The following is a 16,614-nucleotide window of genomic DNA, read 5'->3' as shown; positions in this document are numbered from 1 at the left end:
GGGTTAAAAATAGTCACGTAATGTTTGCTGGCAATATTTTATTAAAAAGCATTTATTGAAAAGACTATTTACAGAACCAAAATCAGTCAATGCTGACCATAACACAATAATATTGCTCCCATCACCAATGTTTTGCAACAGCTCTTCAATCTACATTACATCATTCCTCTAATCCACTGCAGGGCCACGTACAGCTTGACAAGGCCAGTGCAAAACAATGTTTAGGTTCTATTGAAAATGTGGCTGCAATTGTGGGGGGGGGGTATAATTCCAAGTAATAACACTTGAACTGCAGCATAACTAAAGTACAAGTCAGCTGTCTCAGTGGGTAACTGGTATGGGGGGGAATAAAGAGCCTGCCAAGCCTTGGTAGACCAAGTAGGAACCAGAGCAGATGTCATGCCACACTACATTATTTATTAAATCCATTCACTCATGTATCTCATCATACATTTAAACCATTCACTCCTGATACACAATCATCCCTTTGTACTGAAATATCCCATTTTATCCTTAAACACGGTCGCCCTCCCCAGCTCACTCTTCATTTGGCCATCCAACCAACTGTCCCTTATTACAACAATGATGGCTCGAGTTCAACCATAAGCTCCTGTCAAATCAAGATAAAGGCCCCTGTTTCTCCTCCCACATTGGATGTGTGTGTGTGTGCGTGGTGTATGACTGAAAGCAAGAGAGGAGAATGACGATTGTCCATGTGTGCTATGAGGGAATGTTTGTTTATAGCCATTTGTCTGGTGTGCACATTTGATGTCTAGTCCATCTTGAGACTACGGTAGATGTAGCGAATAAATGCCAGTGAGGCCCAGAACGACACGCTGCCCAGCATCAGCGAGAAGACCATCGCTGTGAGCAGAGAGTAACCAAAGAACTCGGTGCTCTGCACCAGGCCGCTCATAGAGGACCGGTTCCGGTAGTAGAAAACAGAGTAGACGAAGATGAAGAGGCCAGTGGAGCCGGTGCTCAGGACGCTCCGCCACCACCACCGGTGGTCTTCGCCAGACAGCAGGAAGTAGGTGAGAGCAACAGAGATGCAGGCTCCCACTGAGAGGAGGATGGCGAAGACGCAAAGCAGGATGCCATAGAGGGTGTAGTGCTCTCTGCCCCAAACCGTGGCAAATATGTAGTACAGCTCCACTGAGATGGCACTGGGGGAGAAAAAAAATGAAAATCAATAGGCTGTAATATTTTTTTTTATTACATCCTTAGAATAGTAATTTTAAAAAAACGGACCCGTCAGTCAAGATGACAAAGGTTAAACTTTAACTGAAAACATTTGCAGAGTAGATTATACACATTATCCAAACTATTCTGGACCTATAAGTAATACAAAAGCTAACAAACAGAACACCAATAAGTGTAGAAATACATTCAAATTAGGGACCTCCGTTATATTTTCATTATTTGACAATTAATTATCCTATTTCCATTCTTGACATAAAAAATAAAATATCATTGTGCAATGTCATTATTGCTACCAAAAATCTAATTTTGATGATGTAGATATTTTTATATATGAGTACTGAAGTGGTCATATTAACCGTTAAATGGTGATTTAAAGTAAAGCTCTCTTTGCCTTTAGTGTTAATCTATGTATTCACCCTATGAGCCAAGCAGCTCTTTTCCACACACAAAGACATCTCACCTGAATGGCAGGAATCCGCCGATGGCCATGTGTACAGCCGTGTGTTTGTACCAGGGCTGTGTAGGGATCTGCCGGGCGATGTTGCGAGTGCGGCATGGCGCCTGGAAGCTGCCGGCTCGGTTCTTTCCCACAATGCCGCCGATGACAGTGAGTGGAAAGCCCACCAGCACCCAGGCACCCAGAATGAGGAGCACAGTGGTGGCCGGCAGAGCCTGAGTGGAGCCGCTCCACCAGTGGATCGAGTTAACAACACTCCATGTCAGGAACAGAGGAGCTGTGGGAATGAAGGACCAAATGAATAAAGGATGGGCATTGTTTTTAATTATTCCAGGTAATTCTTTGGGAAAATGTGCCCCAGAGTATTGCTAAAAATTACCCATCATATCAGTGTTTTTAATGATGAAAATATAATGAGATACGGCTGCTTAATTACTTAATAAGACCAGGAAGTTGTATGTGCCAGAGGGCTGTTTTTCCTGAACAAAGTACTCCTGCAAAGTGTGAATGCTGTTAATACATTATAGATGAATGAATAAATTATTAACTGAGTAGGGTAGCATTGCCACATTGTACAAAAAAACTAATGTAACAGCAGCAACAGAAATGTTTTAAACAGCAAAGTCACTGTATGAACTCATACCGAGTTTAGAAAGAATAAAGAGATTTAAGAGATGTATTTGTCATAAACATCAGTCAGTATCAGTCCTTTGCTCTGCTGAGGTAAATCTGCTACTCACACCTTTACTGGCAAGGTCCGACAATGTCATTGACATGCATAATAATTAGCCATGTGGATTAACCGCTGAAAGGGGGAGAAAGGGCTGGTTCGTCTCAGCCAGCAGCTAAGTTTACAAGAATATGCATTTGAAATTTAATGTACAATATGTGGCAAACTAAGATAAACAGTTGGACTAAAATTGATCAGTATCCGTTTGTTATCATGTTTTCCTTAAAATCCTTCAAGTTGATTACCTAATTTTGCAATGACAGTTTCAATGCATGAATAAAAAAATGCTTTTTTTGTGAGAGTAGTGGTGAGAAACAGGAGGAAATAAAGAGCAAACTAAGCAAGGATGGAGAATGGATGGAAAGAAATGGGTATACAAACGAATCGAATCGAATCGAAACGAACATGGTTTATTTGTGAAAACGTTTCAGGCTTTAGTACATGTTCAAGCGCTCTATGAACTTTTTTACCCTGTTCTTACAACCAAAGTGTGAAGTGATCCCAAACCCTTCTTATGTCGGACTCACCGGAGAAGAGCGACGAGGTGAGGATGATGTTCCACACCCAGCGTTGGCCGTTGATCTGTGTGTAGAAGCTGCATGACACGTAGCCTGACACACAGCTGGTCAGAGCGTACAGGACGATAGCTGCAGAGTTGATGGCACCGTGGCGGTGCACATTGAACATTCCCAGCAATGCCATAAAGATGATTCCTATCGCAATGAGGAGGGATTAGAGTGATCAGACTCCTGCATCTAAGGGTCTGTACATAGGAATTACGTGTATATACCATTATGTGGTTTCTAGTTGTTATGTATGTGTGTGTGTGTGTGTGTGTGTGTGTGTGTGTGTGTGTGTGTGTCCACATTCAGCTGTGCGTGTTGCTGTGTTTGGGTGTATTTCAGAATGAATGCTCACCTGTGGCAAGAGTAAGGAACTGAGCCCCCACTCCCAGCACGGCACACAGCAGGCTTTTGTAAGGGGGAAACCTGAAGACATCAGTGTGTATGATCTTCCAGCCATTGTCTCCCTGGTCCAGATCATCACAGCCGCCCTCCTCCTCCACATTGTACCTGCAGGTAAGGGGGGGGGGGGGGGAATGCTTTCACTCAGGATGTTATCATGTACCTGACGAGTCCAGGTGACGTCCACAAGTTTCACCTTTAATTTAGATGAAATTAAGGTCTGCATGGAAGAGTGCACAAAGAAACACATCAACCTCACACAATTTCAGGAGAACACCTGCTGTATGCAAGGCAGATGACAGAGGGACATGTCTTATGTCTGCAAGTATACAATATCCAAACTACCCTGTACCTAGACTTGTGTATAATTTCCAGCATGATGTCTGACAGACAATTATGGAAGTTTTAAAAGCCCCAATGTATACATTTAAGGCCATAATATTTAAGAAATGTATATGAAACTGGTAACATTTCCAAGTACAAATAAAAAGTACAATTAGGGCTGAAACTACTGACTATTTCTACTGTATTATTACACCATTGTGTTTAATGTCTTTTCAACTAATCGAATAATTTGGTGATGACATTTTATACTGTCAATATTGTGAGAAATGCTTTTAAAATTCCCCAGACCACAAGATGATGTCTTCATATTGCTTGTTATGGTGGATAAATTGTAAGAAAAACAAGAAAACAAAGATATTCCAAATCACTGTAGGTTCATTTTCTGTAAGTTGACTAATATGTTATTGCATTGGTAAACAATTCAAATGTAACATAACTATATTTAAGATATTTGAATAGCCTTTATAGCCTATATGTTTTTTCCCTAAGATTTCTTACCCAAAGTGATGCTGGCGTTGTGTTGAAGTCTTTGTCAGCCTTTCATTCAGTATAACCTTTGAATATTTAAATACATGGAAGATAAAGTTTCCTATACATTGCCTCAAAAAATAACCACTTTAGCTCCTTCGCTGACTAACCTGGCAAAGTCATTTTTAAGGACCCGCATTAGGATGATGATGACGAAGCCCAGCAGCAGCACCACCAGCACCAGTGAGTTAATGATGGAGAGCCAGTGGATCTCCAGTGTTTTGGGGAAGAACGAGTAGTCTCGTAGGCGCTCGGCTCTCCGGGCATGAGGCAGGGGGGACTCGAACCAGCGCACGCTGTAGGTGTGGGTGACCGTCAGGCTGCCTCCGCCCACTCCGACTACGCCCACCGCTGCACCCGCCCCCTCCTCCAGGGGAACGGGTTTGACGTCTTTTACTGAGACGTTGGCGAAGATCACTGAGTCGCCGTTGTACTCGATGTTGAAGTCTAGGTGAGTCCACAAACCCACCTGTTGGAGGTGGGAGAAAGGGAAAGGGAGAGAGACAAAGACAGAACAAGAGAGAGCGAGAGAGAAAAGAAAAAGTAGCAAGTGAGAGATAAGAAGAATGACAGTGAATTTGGTTCAGCTGAAACAGGAACTTTGCATAAAGATAAAACCGTTAAACTCACAGAGTTTTTCGGTCTCTCTCTTTTTGTTTCCCTGATGGAATCCAATCTACTCCAAATATCTTCCAATCTTTCAGAAGCACAAATAAATGTACCTTGTGGCTGTGAGGCAGGAAGCCGCTCTCCTCTATGTATCCCACAAAACCCCAGATTGGAATGTCATCCAGGACAAACTCAAAGTAGAACAGCTCCTCGATAGCCTCACGAAGTTCGTCCACCTGACACACACAAAACATATCCACGATCACATCCCATGCATTTAAGGGGCCCAGCCTTTTAATCGTTTTTAAACTACATTTCAATAGACTAGCATATCCAAGAAAACCATTTACCCGAGGAAATGTTAAGCAATGATAATTATCAAAAGTACTTACATATAAAATGATCCATGTCTTGCATCATCTACCATCCACTGACCATTTACGACATACAGTAATTTCAATTTAAAATTGAGCCAAGTTAAAAGTATAAACAGCTTAAATCCACTATGAGCCCAGAGTATTGAAGTTTAACCCAAGATGTCTGGTAGTATCAGCGTTAAGTGTTACTATCCCGGTCTTCTGTAAATAAATACCTGTTTCTCTGAAAGAGTGAGCTTGCAAAGGGTTTTTTTCTCCACGTTCTCTCTGAATCGGATGTAATATAAAGACTCTGCCATCCTGTCACCATCCAACACTTCTCCTAGACTCAGGGACTTGTGATGCACCTGAAGAAGAAGTGTTACAATATGAGTAACAGAGTGTACAAAAAAGCAGCACAAAGCATTAGCTGGTCACAATTCTGTGAGCAAGTGATTTCAAAACAGTGAACACAGCAATGATGTAGTTATAGCGGGCAATAAATGGAAATTCAAAAATACATTTGAACATATTTTTTCCTGTAAAAAGGTTCATTTTAATTATTCTGTATTCATTAAAAAAGTGTTCATAGATTTTGCAACGATCCAACCAAGCCCTCTTCAGTGAAGTCCCAAAATAAAGTCAAATAAAATCCCTTTCAATGCTACGTCCTGCTCGCAAGTAAACACATGCCATCTCAGAGCCAATTCGTTGGACCCTTTTTTATAATCATTTTAACATTTCCATTTTGTGGCCAGATGGAGATACAGTACCTTTCAGATAAACACATTTTACAAGATATGTAGAGATGTATGTGATATCCTTACATTAGTGTCTACATTTAGCATGACAAAATATTCTACAGTTCCTTTGTGGATTTCAGTAGCCCATTAATACACAGTGAAACAGAACAAAGACTGACCTTCTCCGGCCTGCAAACAGGCAGGGTGTAGTAGTGATATGTCTCCTGGGGGTTATGATAAGGGCCCACTTTGTTGACATAGAGAGTCACGTTCTCCCCCTGCTTGTAACCCACTGCCCAGCCTGAGAACAAGCACAGGATCAAGACGCAGTGCAGGCCCATCGTCCTCTGGCAGCCACCTGGCAGGTGTCCTATTCCACACTGCATAACCCCTGTTGCAAAGATGGACAGTTCATCAGTGAATGAGGGCTAGCTGTGATTTAAACTAGACTGTCTGTCCTGAGACGTACAGTATGCCTCTCATTTCAAGTCAGGAAATTAGGTCGTGTCCATGGCACTTATACTTGATATGTGAGGATTTATGTGTCAAGTGGAACATTTTATGCAATGTCACTCCCTTAACAGTCTAACAAACACAGCAGGAATTTGAGAAAGACTCAGACAGAACTGTGAGACACTGTGTAACCACAATTAGTTACAATGTATTTCATCAGCTGTATTAGTCCAGAGGGGCTTTTTGACTATAATTAAATGAGCTTGGTCAGCTATTTTTTAACACTACAGGGGTCTCCCCATAATTCCACAGTTAGATGTTGCTTTCAATTTCAAAATAGAAACACAGTTTGTACACTGCATACTAAACTTGCATACACAACACCACATTTTGAAAGTGAAATGATGATGCAACAGCGCCATCGTTTCCTGTTTTCTTTGAGGAAAGCCCTGCATGTACAAACGAATGACCTACCATAACTATGTATTAAAAATCAATAGTTTAACAATACAAATTGTGTTCTCAACATCACAAAGCAAAACAGGAGGTCTCATCACTTTTTATATATAAAAAGGAATTTAAGAGGCTGATCCATGTTCCATCCATGGTCAGATGTCACAATGCAAAATTTGTGCATGTGTGTTTTTGTGTGTTAATGCAATTAAAACCTAGCTGATAAAAATGTCTTGTCTGTGTTTTGCATAATTATGCTGACTTTCAGTGTTAATGTTAAAGAAAAGTTGGAATGCAGATGGTGACAGCAGATTTTAGTTTAAATGTGAATGCCCCTGAAGGAGAGTGTATGTATGTGGTTGCTAAATAGTGGAAATTTTTTTTCTCACACTAAAATATGGATTTAGCTGGTTTCTGACCAGAGTAGCATACAGCGGGACACTGGCCTAGGTGTGCTCTCTGTTGAGTTTCAGCAAAAAGGTGAAGTCTCAAGAAGCTGATCACTTGTCAATAATCAATGATTTCCTGTGTCAAACTGTTTCCTCGTATACCTCCTAAACTTTGTAGTGCCAGGACAGCCAAGGTTTTTTTTTTTTTATTAATTTATTTTTAAATCTCTGTTAAATCTAAAAATGTGGAGGGTTTTCCGAATTATATTAGCTGGAAAAATAACAACAGCAGCAACTGACAACTATAGCACTATGCCAAAGCAGTCGTGCTTTTAAAAACTATTTGTACTGACAGTGAGTTAAGTATAAGAAATAAGAAATAACTGGACTATTCCCTAATTTACTGCACTAAGACTAAGAAAGGTCAAGTAGACACGTAAAACAGTCAACTTATCTAGCCTGCATCAACACTGCTTTATTCCAAAGAGGCAGATTGTTTTTTTTTATTTTCAGCCCCGACTCACGAAGACAGCAAATGACTACAGGCAAGAGGTTAGAAAAATATGCACTACCAGTTTCACTGTTACGTTAATGTGACTTCAGTTCCAATGCTGCAGATCCAACAAAACCTGTCTGTCCGCCGGATTTCTCGGACTCCAGGCCCCGACAGTCTCCTCTGCTCCGGTATGCGCAGATGATGGAGCTCAATGTAAAGATTTACAGCTAAACATCTTGAAAATCCTCGATGAAATGTCCCAACGTATTATGCATTCATTGCGATCATATCCGGGTACACCAAGTACTTTTATTGACACATGCGACAGTAGAAGAGGGGTCCGACTCCACGTCACCTTAAAAAATAAAAATAACGACGACTCGGTTGAGTTTTCCGGGAGTGGGCGGAGAAACAAAAACACACCTCCGACGTTACCGGTTATTCACAGCCGGTAAAATGTCCCTCTCACAAGCCATTTGAAAATAATGTGGTTTACTTTTGTGCTTTAACGCCACCAAAAAAACAACATTTAAACCGTTTGAGCCCCTATCTAAGCGACTCTATTATTTTGCTGTTTTGACCGGATTTCCTTCAACCTCAATGAACCAATCGAATGCCCTTTCAGTTACTTCCTCGTTAGAACTCAGACCTGTTTAATCATACCTGCACTATCGATGCGCACTTCTTCAGCGTCTTTGACGATGCCGTGCTCGATAGATTGATAGGCTATGCCTGTTATTTGGTTTCCCGCGAAAGAGAGGTAATTCCTCGCGCTCGAGACGTAGGGGACAAGTGTGCACAAACTCGATTGTAACAGCTAACTGGTGAGTTGAAAACAGTAACATGTAATTAAACATATAACGCATACCGGTGACAGTTATTGCGCTAAAAGCATCTACATTATAAATAGGTGTGACGTTATTTGTGTTTTAGCCCTCCAGTTAGCTGTATCTATGCAGCTTTACCTCTGTGCGGCAAAGCTAACGTTACTCGTCAGGATGCGTTCGGTCCCCGCAACCCAGATTTCCTTAAATAAACTGACAATTTAACGTGGCGTCTTTTACTGTAAATCCACACTCATAGAACAAGCTTACATTATGTTTTAGCCATTGCCAATACCTTGTCTTTAATTCGGCATGCATCCAATAAAGCAGCACATATGTAAACAAAATGTAAACTTTTAAAAATGGGTCGTATTGCTCTCACGTTTTAAACAACGTTGGGGGACCTCAAGTCTTATGTAATGTTACCAGTTATTGCCCCCCCCCCCGAGTGTGGTCAGAATGATGGATGTATATGACAATATAATTAAAAATGGTTTCGTTGTTTTTCAGAGGTTGGTGATTTCAGTTTAACTTCAGCCCAACACAATGGGAATACACGGACTTGCTAAGCTGATTGCTGACCAGGCCCCCGGTGCCATCAAAGAGCAAGACATCAAGAACTACTTTGGTACAGATCCCTTACCCTACATATTGATGAGGTCTGCATAAGAAGTGATAATTAGATCAAATGAAAGTATAATGAGCTCCTTGGGTACATTGGATATGGATATGAAGATACAACAAAGATTGTAGGTCTTTGTAAGTCAATAAAGATTAATAGAGCCCGGGACCAATTAAGTCAGTAGTTAACGTTACCCAGCAATGTATCATAGTGGTGTACTAATAATTTCAAATTGATTGTTCAAAACGTTATTTTTTTGTCTTGTATTAACAAAACCCTAGTATGACTTAATAAATCTTATGTACTTTACTAGGGCTGCACAATATAAGGGAAATCTGCGATAACGTTGAATATCACAATAACAATATTACTTACGATAAATAAACAGATATTAAAGTGTACCCAGTTCTGCATTTCTGCTGCTTTCAGTATTCTGCTAAAATACAACAAATTGCTTGTTGGATTTAAAACAAATGAAAGGAAATAATTTCCAACATTCTTTTACTGAACACATTGAACATTGAATTGAATATAAAAGGCATCACTAAAAAAAGAGAGTGCAGTTTCCTACTGATATTTCTTTTAGCTGACACAAAAAAATCTCTGAATGTTTTTCACGATATGTCGCAGCCTTTACGCGATGTATATTGCGCCAGTTGATATCGCGATAACGATAAAAAAAAGATACATTGTGCAGCCCTATACTTTACACTACTTTATAATATAGTGATTGAAGGTTTGCATCAAAACCAGGTTATATATGGAAAATGCAATGCAAAGCATTGTTTTGATACCCCCCTGCTGTTTTTAACATGCCAAACTGCTGTTCTGAACTTTTGCAGGCAGAAAAATTGCTATAGATGCCTCCATGTGTATGTACCAGTTCCTGATTGCTGTGCGACAGGACGGGAACCTTCTGCAGAATGAGGATGGCGAGACAACGAGGTACAACCCCCAGCGATACAGACAGACACTTTGAAATTCAGATTGTGATGTCATAGTAGGGGACACTTTAGAGGTACAGTTCTGGGATTAATCCTAGACTAGGTAGCTGAAATATGTGATATGAAATATGTCTGCTACCTGCTCTTTTTCTCAGCCACCTGATGGGAATGTTCTACCGGACAATCCGCATGCTGGAAAACGGCATCAAACCTGTGTACGTGTTTGACGGCAAGCCCCCACAGCTCAAGTCAGCAGAGGTTAGTATGGGCTCTGAATTCTGTTAGTGTTGTTAGCAGTCAGATTGGGCTTTTTATTGCTGTGTAGTATCGCTGTTGTTTGCATTTCACCTGTAATCTTGATCACTTACATCAACAACAGTGTAATCAGAACTGTGGCATGATGATTTTTTGAGTTTCTGAAAGTGGCACTCTGTACCTTGTTTAACCACTGTGTTAGTCTCTGTAATCTGTTATTCGATAGGTCAGTCAACGCAAAAACATTTTAATGCTGTCTGTATGTGTAAATCATTTATTTGGCAATAGAAAGAGGCAAATATGTCATATGAAAATCTTACAGACTTACATTTGCTCTCATCCTCCTTTTTAAATAATGAATTAGGTTTGTTTTTTGCAAGCAACACCCTCTGTCTCTTGTTTCATCTTTCTCTTCCTCTGTCTTTGCTCTTCTTGTCACCCCCAGCTGGAGAAGAGAGGGGAGAGGAGGGCAGAAGCTGAAAAGATGCTTGCTCAGGCCCAGGAAATGGGTACGGTTACTTTTTCACCTTACTAAACAGTAATCCTGAGTGGTGCAAGTCTGGCTTTATTGTGCTGTGTTTTCATGTAGACTGTTAATGGGAGATGAAAATCAGTGTGCTTTTTTGCCAATTAACGGGTGAACCAATGTGATCGGTGTCATGTATATATGTTATATAATACGTTTTGTTTACATGGTAGAGATTGTAAAAACGTTTTACTTTGATTATGTATTAAAATGTGGGCAAAATGGTTTGTCTCAACCCAGGGGAACAAGAGAATATTGACAAATTCAGCAAGCGCCTGGTAAAAGTCACCAGGCAGCATAATGATGAGTGTAAGAAGCTGCTGACCCTGATGGGAGTGCCCTTCATTGAGGTAAGAGCCACTTTCACTTTGCAACTCTTGCTGGTTTTAAGAATATTTCCACATTTGTATTGACAATGTTTTTGCTAACTTGAGGAAACATTTCTGTTTTGTTTTTTTGTTGTTGTTTTTTTTCAGTGCTCTTTCTAACATGTTTATCGTTATTTTCCAGTTGCATGTTTAGTGTCAGAATAGGCTTAAAAGGGCCTGGTTATTCCCCCCCTCTCTCTTCCCTTTCAAGTCTGAGCTGTCCTATAGTAATAAAGGCCTGGGTGCCCAGAGAGCTCAGTTGGTAGAGCAGGCGCCCATATATAGAGGTTTACTCCTCGACGCAGCAGCCGCGGGTTCAACTCCCTTTGCTGCATGTCATTCCCCCCTCTCTCTCCCCTTTCAAGTCTTCTGCTGTTCTATCAAAATAAAGGCTGAAAATACCCAAAAAATAATCTTTAAAAAAAAAGAAAGAAAGAAAGGCCTAAAATGCCCCCCAAAAATCTTAAAAATAAAAAAGAGCCTGAAAGACAGAAAATTGAATGTTAACCATAAACAATCAATGTTTTTCTTTAAATTGTGCCATTAGGAAGGAAATGTTCATGAATTAAAGAAGTACATTTGAACGGGTGAATAATTCAGTGAAATGTAATTTGATGTGTTTTGTGTTGCAGGCTCCGTGTGAGGCGGAGGCCACCTGTGCTGCTCTGGTTAAAGAAGGGAAGGTCTTTGCCACAGCAACAGAGGATATGGATGGGCTGACCTTTGGGACAAATGTCCTGCTCAGACACCTCACTGCCAGCGAAGCAAAGTAATGTTACACCCGCATCCCACCATCCCTGCATCCTGCTTGTAGCAGAGATGTCCTGAGAATAGACATGGCTTGATGTTTTCTCCTATTTTGTTTCTGGCACATATTTTGATACAACCTGTAAATTAATCGTATTTCTATACTTGATAATGATAAAATTGAATGCAATCAATTCTATTTTATTTAATATCCATAATTGTTTGGTGGAAAAATGTGGCCAAATTATCAAAGTTCATATGTTCTATTTAAATGATGGCAGTGTTGTTGGGTTGTCCAACCCGCTCTATATAATACAGGAGAAACACTACATGCTACATAGTACTACAGCCATGAAACCATACAAGAGTACTACTGTCCCCTATATTTCCTCCTTTGTTTTATTAAGGTGGTAACACATCTCAGTCATTGTGAACCTAAACATATGATGTCCATTCAATCCCCTTAAAGTGCCCATATTATGAAAAAATCACTTTTTCTGGGACTTGGGGTGTTATGTTGTGTCTCTGGTGCTTCCACACACATACAAACTTTGAAAAAAATCCACCCATGCTGTTTAGAGTGTAGAATGTGTCCTGCCTTCAGTCTCTGGGTGAGCTGTTCAAAATCAGAACGGCTTGTGACGTCACAAGCCGAAACGTGCAGGCTAACCGCAACCATTAGCTCGTAGCGTTAGCATGCTAACGCTAATGCTACCTCGTTCTCAGTAGCAAAGCACTGCTACAACACACACAAGTTCACCATAATCTACAAAAGAACTACTTCCATGTGCTCCCTCATTTAGAAGTCTCCCAGCTAATCCTGCCTTGTAACTGACCAAAGTTGTAGAAACAGCCTTTCTTTTACTGTCTACGGAGCTAGCTAGCTGACATGATCTACATCTGAGCTACTGGGCATGTGCAGTGCAATCAAAGATAGTACAGAAGAAGAAGAAAAGAGGTCTCACTCTGTAGCTAAAACAGAGACCAGCTGAAAAGAGGAGCTGCAGCAGTGAGAGAGAGCGGTGCAGTACAACACAAATATGGTGTTTTTTGAAAATTAAACCATGTAAACCTATTCTGGTACAACCTTAAAATACAATTATGAACCTGAAAATGAGCATAATATGGCTGCTTTAAATAATTGTGTATATTTAAGGCTCGGAAGAGGAGACAATATGCTCCTTGTTACAACACAAATAATAGTAATGACAATGTATTCCTGTATGCACTTTATAATACATCAAGGGGTTGTATTTGTTTTAGGAAACTTCCTATCCAAGAGTTCCACTTCAGTCGCATCCTGCAGGACATCGGCCTGACCAATGAACAGGTAAAGTTGTTTTTTTATTTTGAGAAAGGTGCAGCACAATATTTACTCGAGTGTAATTTCTTATCCGAGGTCAATTTCAAGAACCTGCTCTGCTTTCATCATTAGATTTGGGCATCGTTTGGATTTTAACAATTCTGATTCTTCCTTTCGATTCCGGTTCTTATCGATTCTCGATTCCGATTCTTTGAGGGGTGGAGTTGAAACGGGTCACATGCCTATTTTCACAAATAAGAGGAAAGTTTTATTTTGATTCAATGGTGGTTTGTAGTTTTACAGCTTTTTCAATGTAAAATAAAGCCACACTAGAGCGCTGCTTACTGTGCTCCAAGGCTGCAACACAAAAAGCGCCTGACCGCTTCGGAAACCAAAACTTGTGTATATTAAATTAGGAAGCGATGATCCTCTAAACGATTCCAATGATGAAACGATTCTACTGGAATCGTAATTTTTGAAACGATTCCAAGTAGGAATCGGTTCTCCATGCCCAATCCTATTCATCATGCTGATTGTTCCCTCTGCAAGCTGTCACCGTACAGTGCAGTGTCGGCATGCCATGCCAATATTTCACTGAAATTCAGTCCTCCTGCTAATTGGAACTGTAAACACCGGAGCAGGTACAAGAGTGATATTTCGGTCTTTCTTACATTAACTCCGTTTTCTTTCCATGGTCCATCCTAGTTCATAGACCTGTGTATTCTGCTGGGCTGTGACTACTGCGGCACCATCAAGGGAATTGGCCCCAAGAGAGCCATTGACCTGATCAGACAGCACGGCTGCATTGAGGAGATCTTAGAAAACATTGACCCCAAAGTGAGTTAATGTCTGCTACAATCCAGAAGTTCCGGCAGTTAAACAAGGAGGTTTGGTTCTGATTCTTTGTGTGCGTCTTGCTTTCCTTCACGCAGAAGCACCCTGCCCCCGAGGACTGGCTGTACAAAGAGGCCCGGGGTTTGTTCTTGAAGGCAGAAGTGGTGGATTGTTCCACAGTGGATTTGAAGTGGAACGAGCCGGATGAGGAGGGACTGATCCAGTTCATGTGCACCGAGAAACAGTTCAGGTGAACCATCAGAAGACTCTTTTCAGCACTGTGCTGGACAGGATCCGTCTTCTTTGCTTGCTTATTGGGATTTCTTGCATTGATTATCATGATGAAGACATCTTGTTCCAATAATTATATGATCAGACCAGCTGTTTGTACACCATCTGACCACTAGGCTGCACTGCAGAGAGGCAGAGTTTATGGCTCTCGCATCACTAAAGCACACAGCCTTTTCACATATGATTTAAGGTTTACAGCACATACCAGAGTCTGTTCAGGATGAGTGTGTTTTGTATCTTGCTTTTGTTTCTCACCATCTTCTAAATGCTGCTTTGGCGCAGAATAACATGGCCGTTTTAATTGATTGATTTAATTTGGGTATGTGTGTGCAGTGAGGACAGGATCCGTAACGGCTGTAAGAAGATTCTGAAGAGCCGACAGGGAAGCACACAGGGACGACTGGACTCTTTCTTCACCATCACTGGATCTCTGTCCTCCAAACGAAAGGTACATTTAGAGCAACTGCAGTGCAGCTATGTGTTTCCAAAATGATGAAATCATTGCCTTTAAGTCATTATTAATCTGACCACCTACAGTAGTATGTTATGTGCACTACCCAATGTCAGAATCTATATTCAGTCTTTTTTTTAAACTGTAAAAAGTAAGCAGAGGTGTTCAGTAGGCTGATTTATTATGTGTATATTGGCAATGTATTCTGTTGTTATCTTCTGAATGTTGGACTCAGTTGTTTTTATTCCTTTTTGCGTTATTTAGGAACCTGAGCTTAAAGGATCAGCAAAAAAGAAGCAGAAGACCGGAGCCACGCCGGGCAAATTTAGGAAGGGAAAATAGACTGAACATAGGGCTTCTTTGATTCTTTTGGGAAGTAATTGTAATTATTAACACCTAGTATAAAATCCAGCATAGAGCTCACGGTGAGGCAGGAGGAAGCTGCAACACAATAAGAGGTTGGGATTAGTTCAGCTGAACAACTGTGTATGTATCGACCAAACATGATTTGTTGATGTAAAATTGAAAAAAAATCCAAGCTAGGCGTGTTTTACTGAGTGTATGAGGGTTTTATGAAAGTGTGTTTTCTGTTATTGAATAAAAGTCTTTTTGTAGAGCAGTTTGTTAGCCTTTTGATTTATTCACTTGGGGTTAACTGATAACTAAATCATGAGTCATATTTATAACTGACAGAACAGTTTCGAAATAACTAGTTATTTCATGCTTTGGAAAGCTTGCATGTGCTGGGCAAATAACATAACCTGCACCATGTTTTCAGCTTTTCCCTACAAAGCATTTGGTTTTTCATATTTTTGGAGTATGCATACAGTTTAAATTCTAATTACAATTTCACTCACAGTAATTGTCCATACATGCACAGACAGTGGCAGATCTTTTTCTCTAAGTAGACCTTGTACAGCTGTTTTCACAGGGAGCTATAGGAACACAACATTACATACCATTTTCACAGTGCCAGGCCTTCCTAATTTCATTGTAAGTCATGGCCTAATGCTGAACATCTTACAGAGCCAAGCTGGGCTGTAGAAGTGGATGGGCTCTCATACTCATTCTCATAATCCCCACCCAGCATTGCGCTGTTAAAGAAATAAGGTGTACGTTTTATCATGGTACACCATCAGTTAGACTGGTATTTTTAGGTGTCAATCTCAATAGTTCTCTCTGTATCTTCCATTGTGGTAGCTGGCAGTGTGACATCATCTTTGTGTTCTAGTCTCTAATCCATTATGAAGATGAAGACAAGCCCAACATAATTTAAATGTAGTTTTTACAACAGTGCAGGACACATCACAATTTCCTAAATATATAACAATTTTGCCCCCTGTTCTGACTGAGTGCTGGTACACCCCCTCCTGTTTTTTGGACTTCAGCCTCCTCTTCCCCCCCCCATTGGCTGAAATGGAGTTTGAATTTGTTAAAATTTGTTTGTTAAAATTTGCTAATCAAGCACATATCCATAAAGTAGAAGAATGTAGGTTTCAAATGAAGCCTCATACATGCATTTTGGCCTTGCAGTTCTTCTGTTATAAGCTTTTCCATTTGGGAACGAGAAATAGACGAAAATCAAGCAAAAGAGGTGGATTTTAACAGGCACAAATGTAGGGAATTGCATGCAAAAGTGGACTTAGTGTTACTTTTAAAGTATTAAAATATGGGCAGTTTTGTGATGTCGGAAAAGTTACTGTTTGCTTATGTGGCAAGGGT

General features: G+C 40.5%; 2 protein-coding genes across 5 annotated transcripts; one reads left to right on the top strand and one right to left on the bottom strand.

The window, feature by feature from the left end:
* Nucleotides 1–23: 23 nt before the first annotated feature.
* tm9sf1 (transmembrane 9 superfamily member 1) lies at nucleotides 24–8,300 on the bottom strand. Of its 4 annotated transcripts, none has more exons than XM_031294557.2 (9): nucleotides 7,804–8,300; nucleotides 6,116–6,327; nucleotides 5,430–5,561; nucleotides 4,951–5,073; nucleotides 4,339–4,697; nucleotides 3,309–3,463; nucleotides 2,918–3,103; nucleotides 1,664–1,937; nucleotides 29–1,166 (listed from the first exon to the last, which is right to left on the bottom strand). In XM_031294557.2, the coding sequence occupies exons 2-9, from the start codon at nucleotides 6,320–6,322 to the stop codon at nucleotides 773–775; spliced, it is 1,830 nt and encodes a 609-aa protein (XP_031150417.1). In that variant the 5' UTR covers nucleotides 6,323–6,327; nucleotides 7,804–8,300; the 3' UTR covers nucleotides 29–772. The 4 variants fall into 4 exon arrangements, with proteins under 4 accessions (XP_035862746.1, XP_031150417.1, XP_035862744.1 ...); XM_036006851.1 differs by having other exon boundaries at nucleotides 7,830–8,300; XM_031294558.2 differs by having other exon boundaries at nucleotides 7,861–8,300.
* An 85-nt stretch (nucleotides 8,301–8,385) lies between these two features.
* On the top strand, nucleotides 8,386–15,511 carry fen1 (flap structure-specific endonuclease 1). The gene is made up of 12 exons (XM_031294564.2): nucleotides 8,386–8,551; nucleotides 9,062–9,179; nucleotides 10,016–10,118; nucleotides 10,273–10,375; nucleotides 10,818–10,881; nucleotides 11,139–11,248; nucleotides 11,899–12,035; nucleotides 13,277–13,343; nucleotides 14,022–14,153; nucleotides 14,249–14,400; nucleotides 14,775–14,889; nucleotides 15,157–15,511. Exons 2-12 carry the CDS (start codon nucleotides 9,098–9,100, stop codon nucleotides 15,232–15,234), a joined length of 1,143 nt encoding a protein of 380 aa, XP_031150424.1. The 5' UTR covers nucleotides 8,386–8,551; nucleotides 9,062–9,097; the 3' UTR covers nucleotides 15,235–15,511.
* The last annotated feature ends 1,103 nt before the right edge of the window (nucleotides 15,512–16,614 follow it).

This window comes from Sander lucioperca, chromosome 1, assembly GCF_008315115.2.
Source record: "Sander lucioperca isolate FBNREF2018 chromosome 1, SLUC_FBN_1.2, whole genome shotgun sequence".
Classification (NCBI taxonomy): domain Eukaryota; kingdom Metazoa; phylum Chordata; class Actinopteri; order Perciformes; family Percidae; genus Sander; species Sander lucioperca.
The sequence above is the reverse complement of the archived record's forward strand: the minus strand, read 5'-3'. Positions and strand labels throughout refer to the sequence as shown.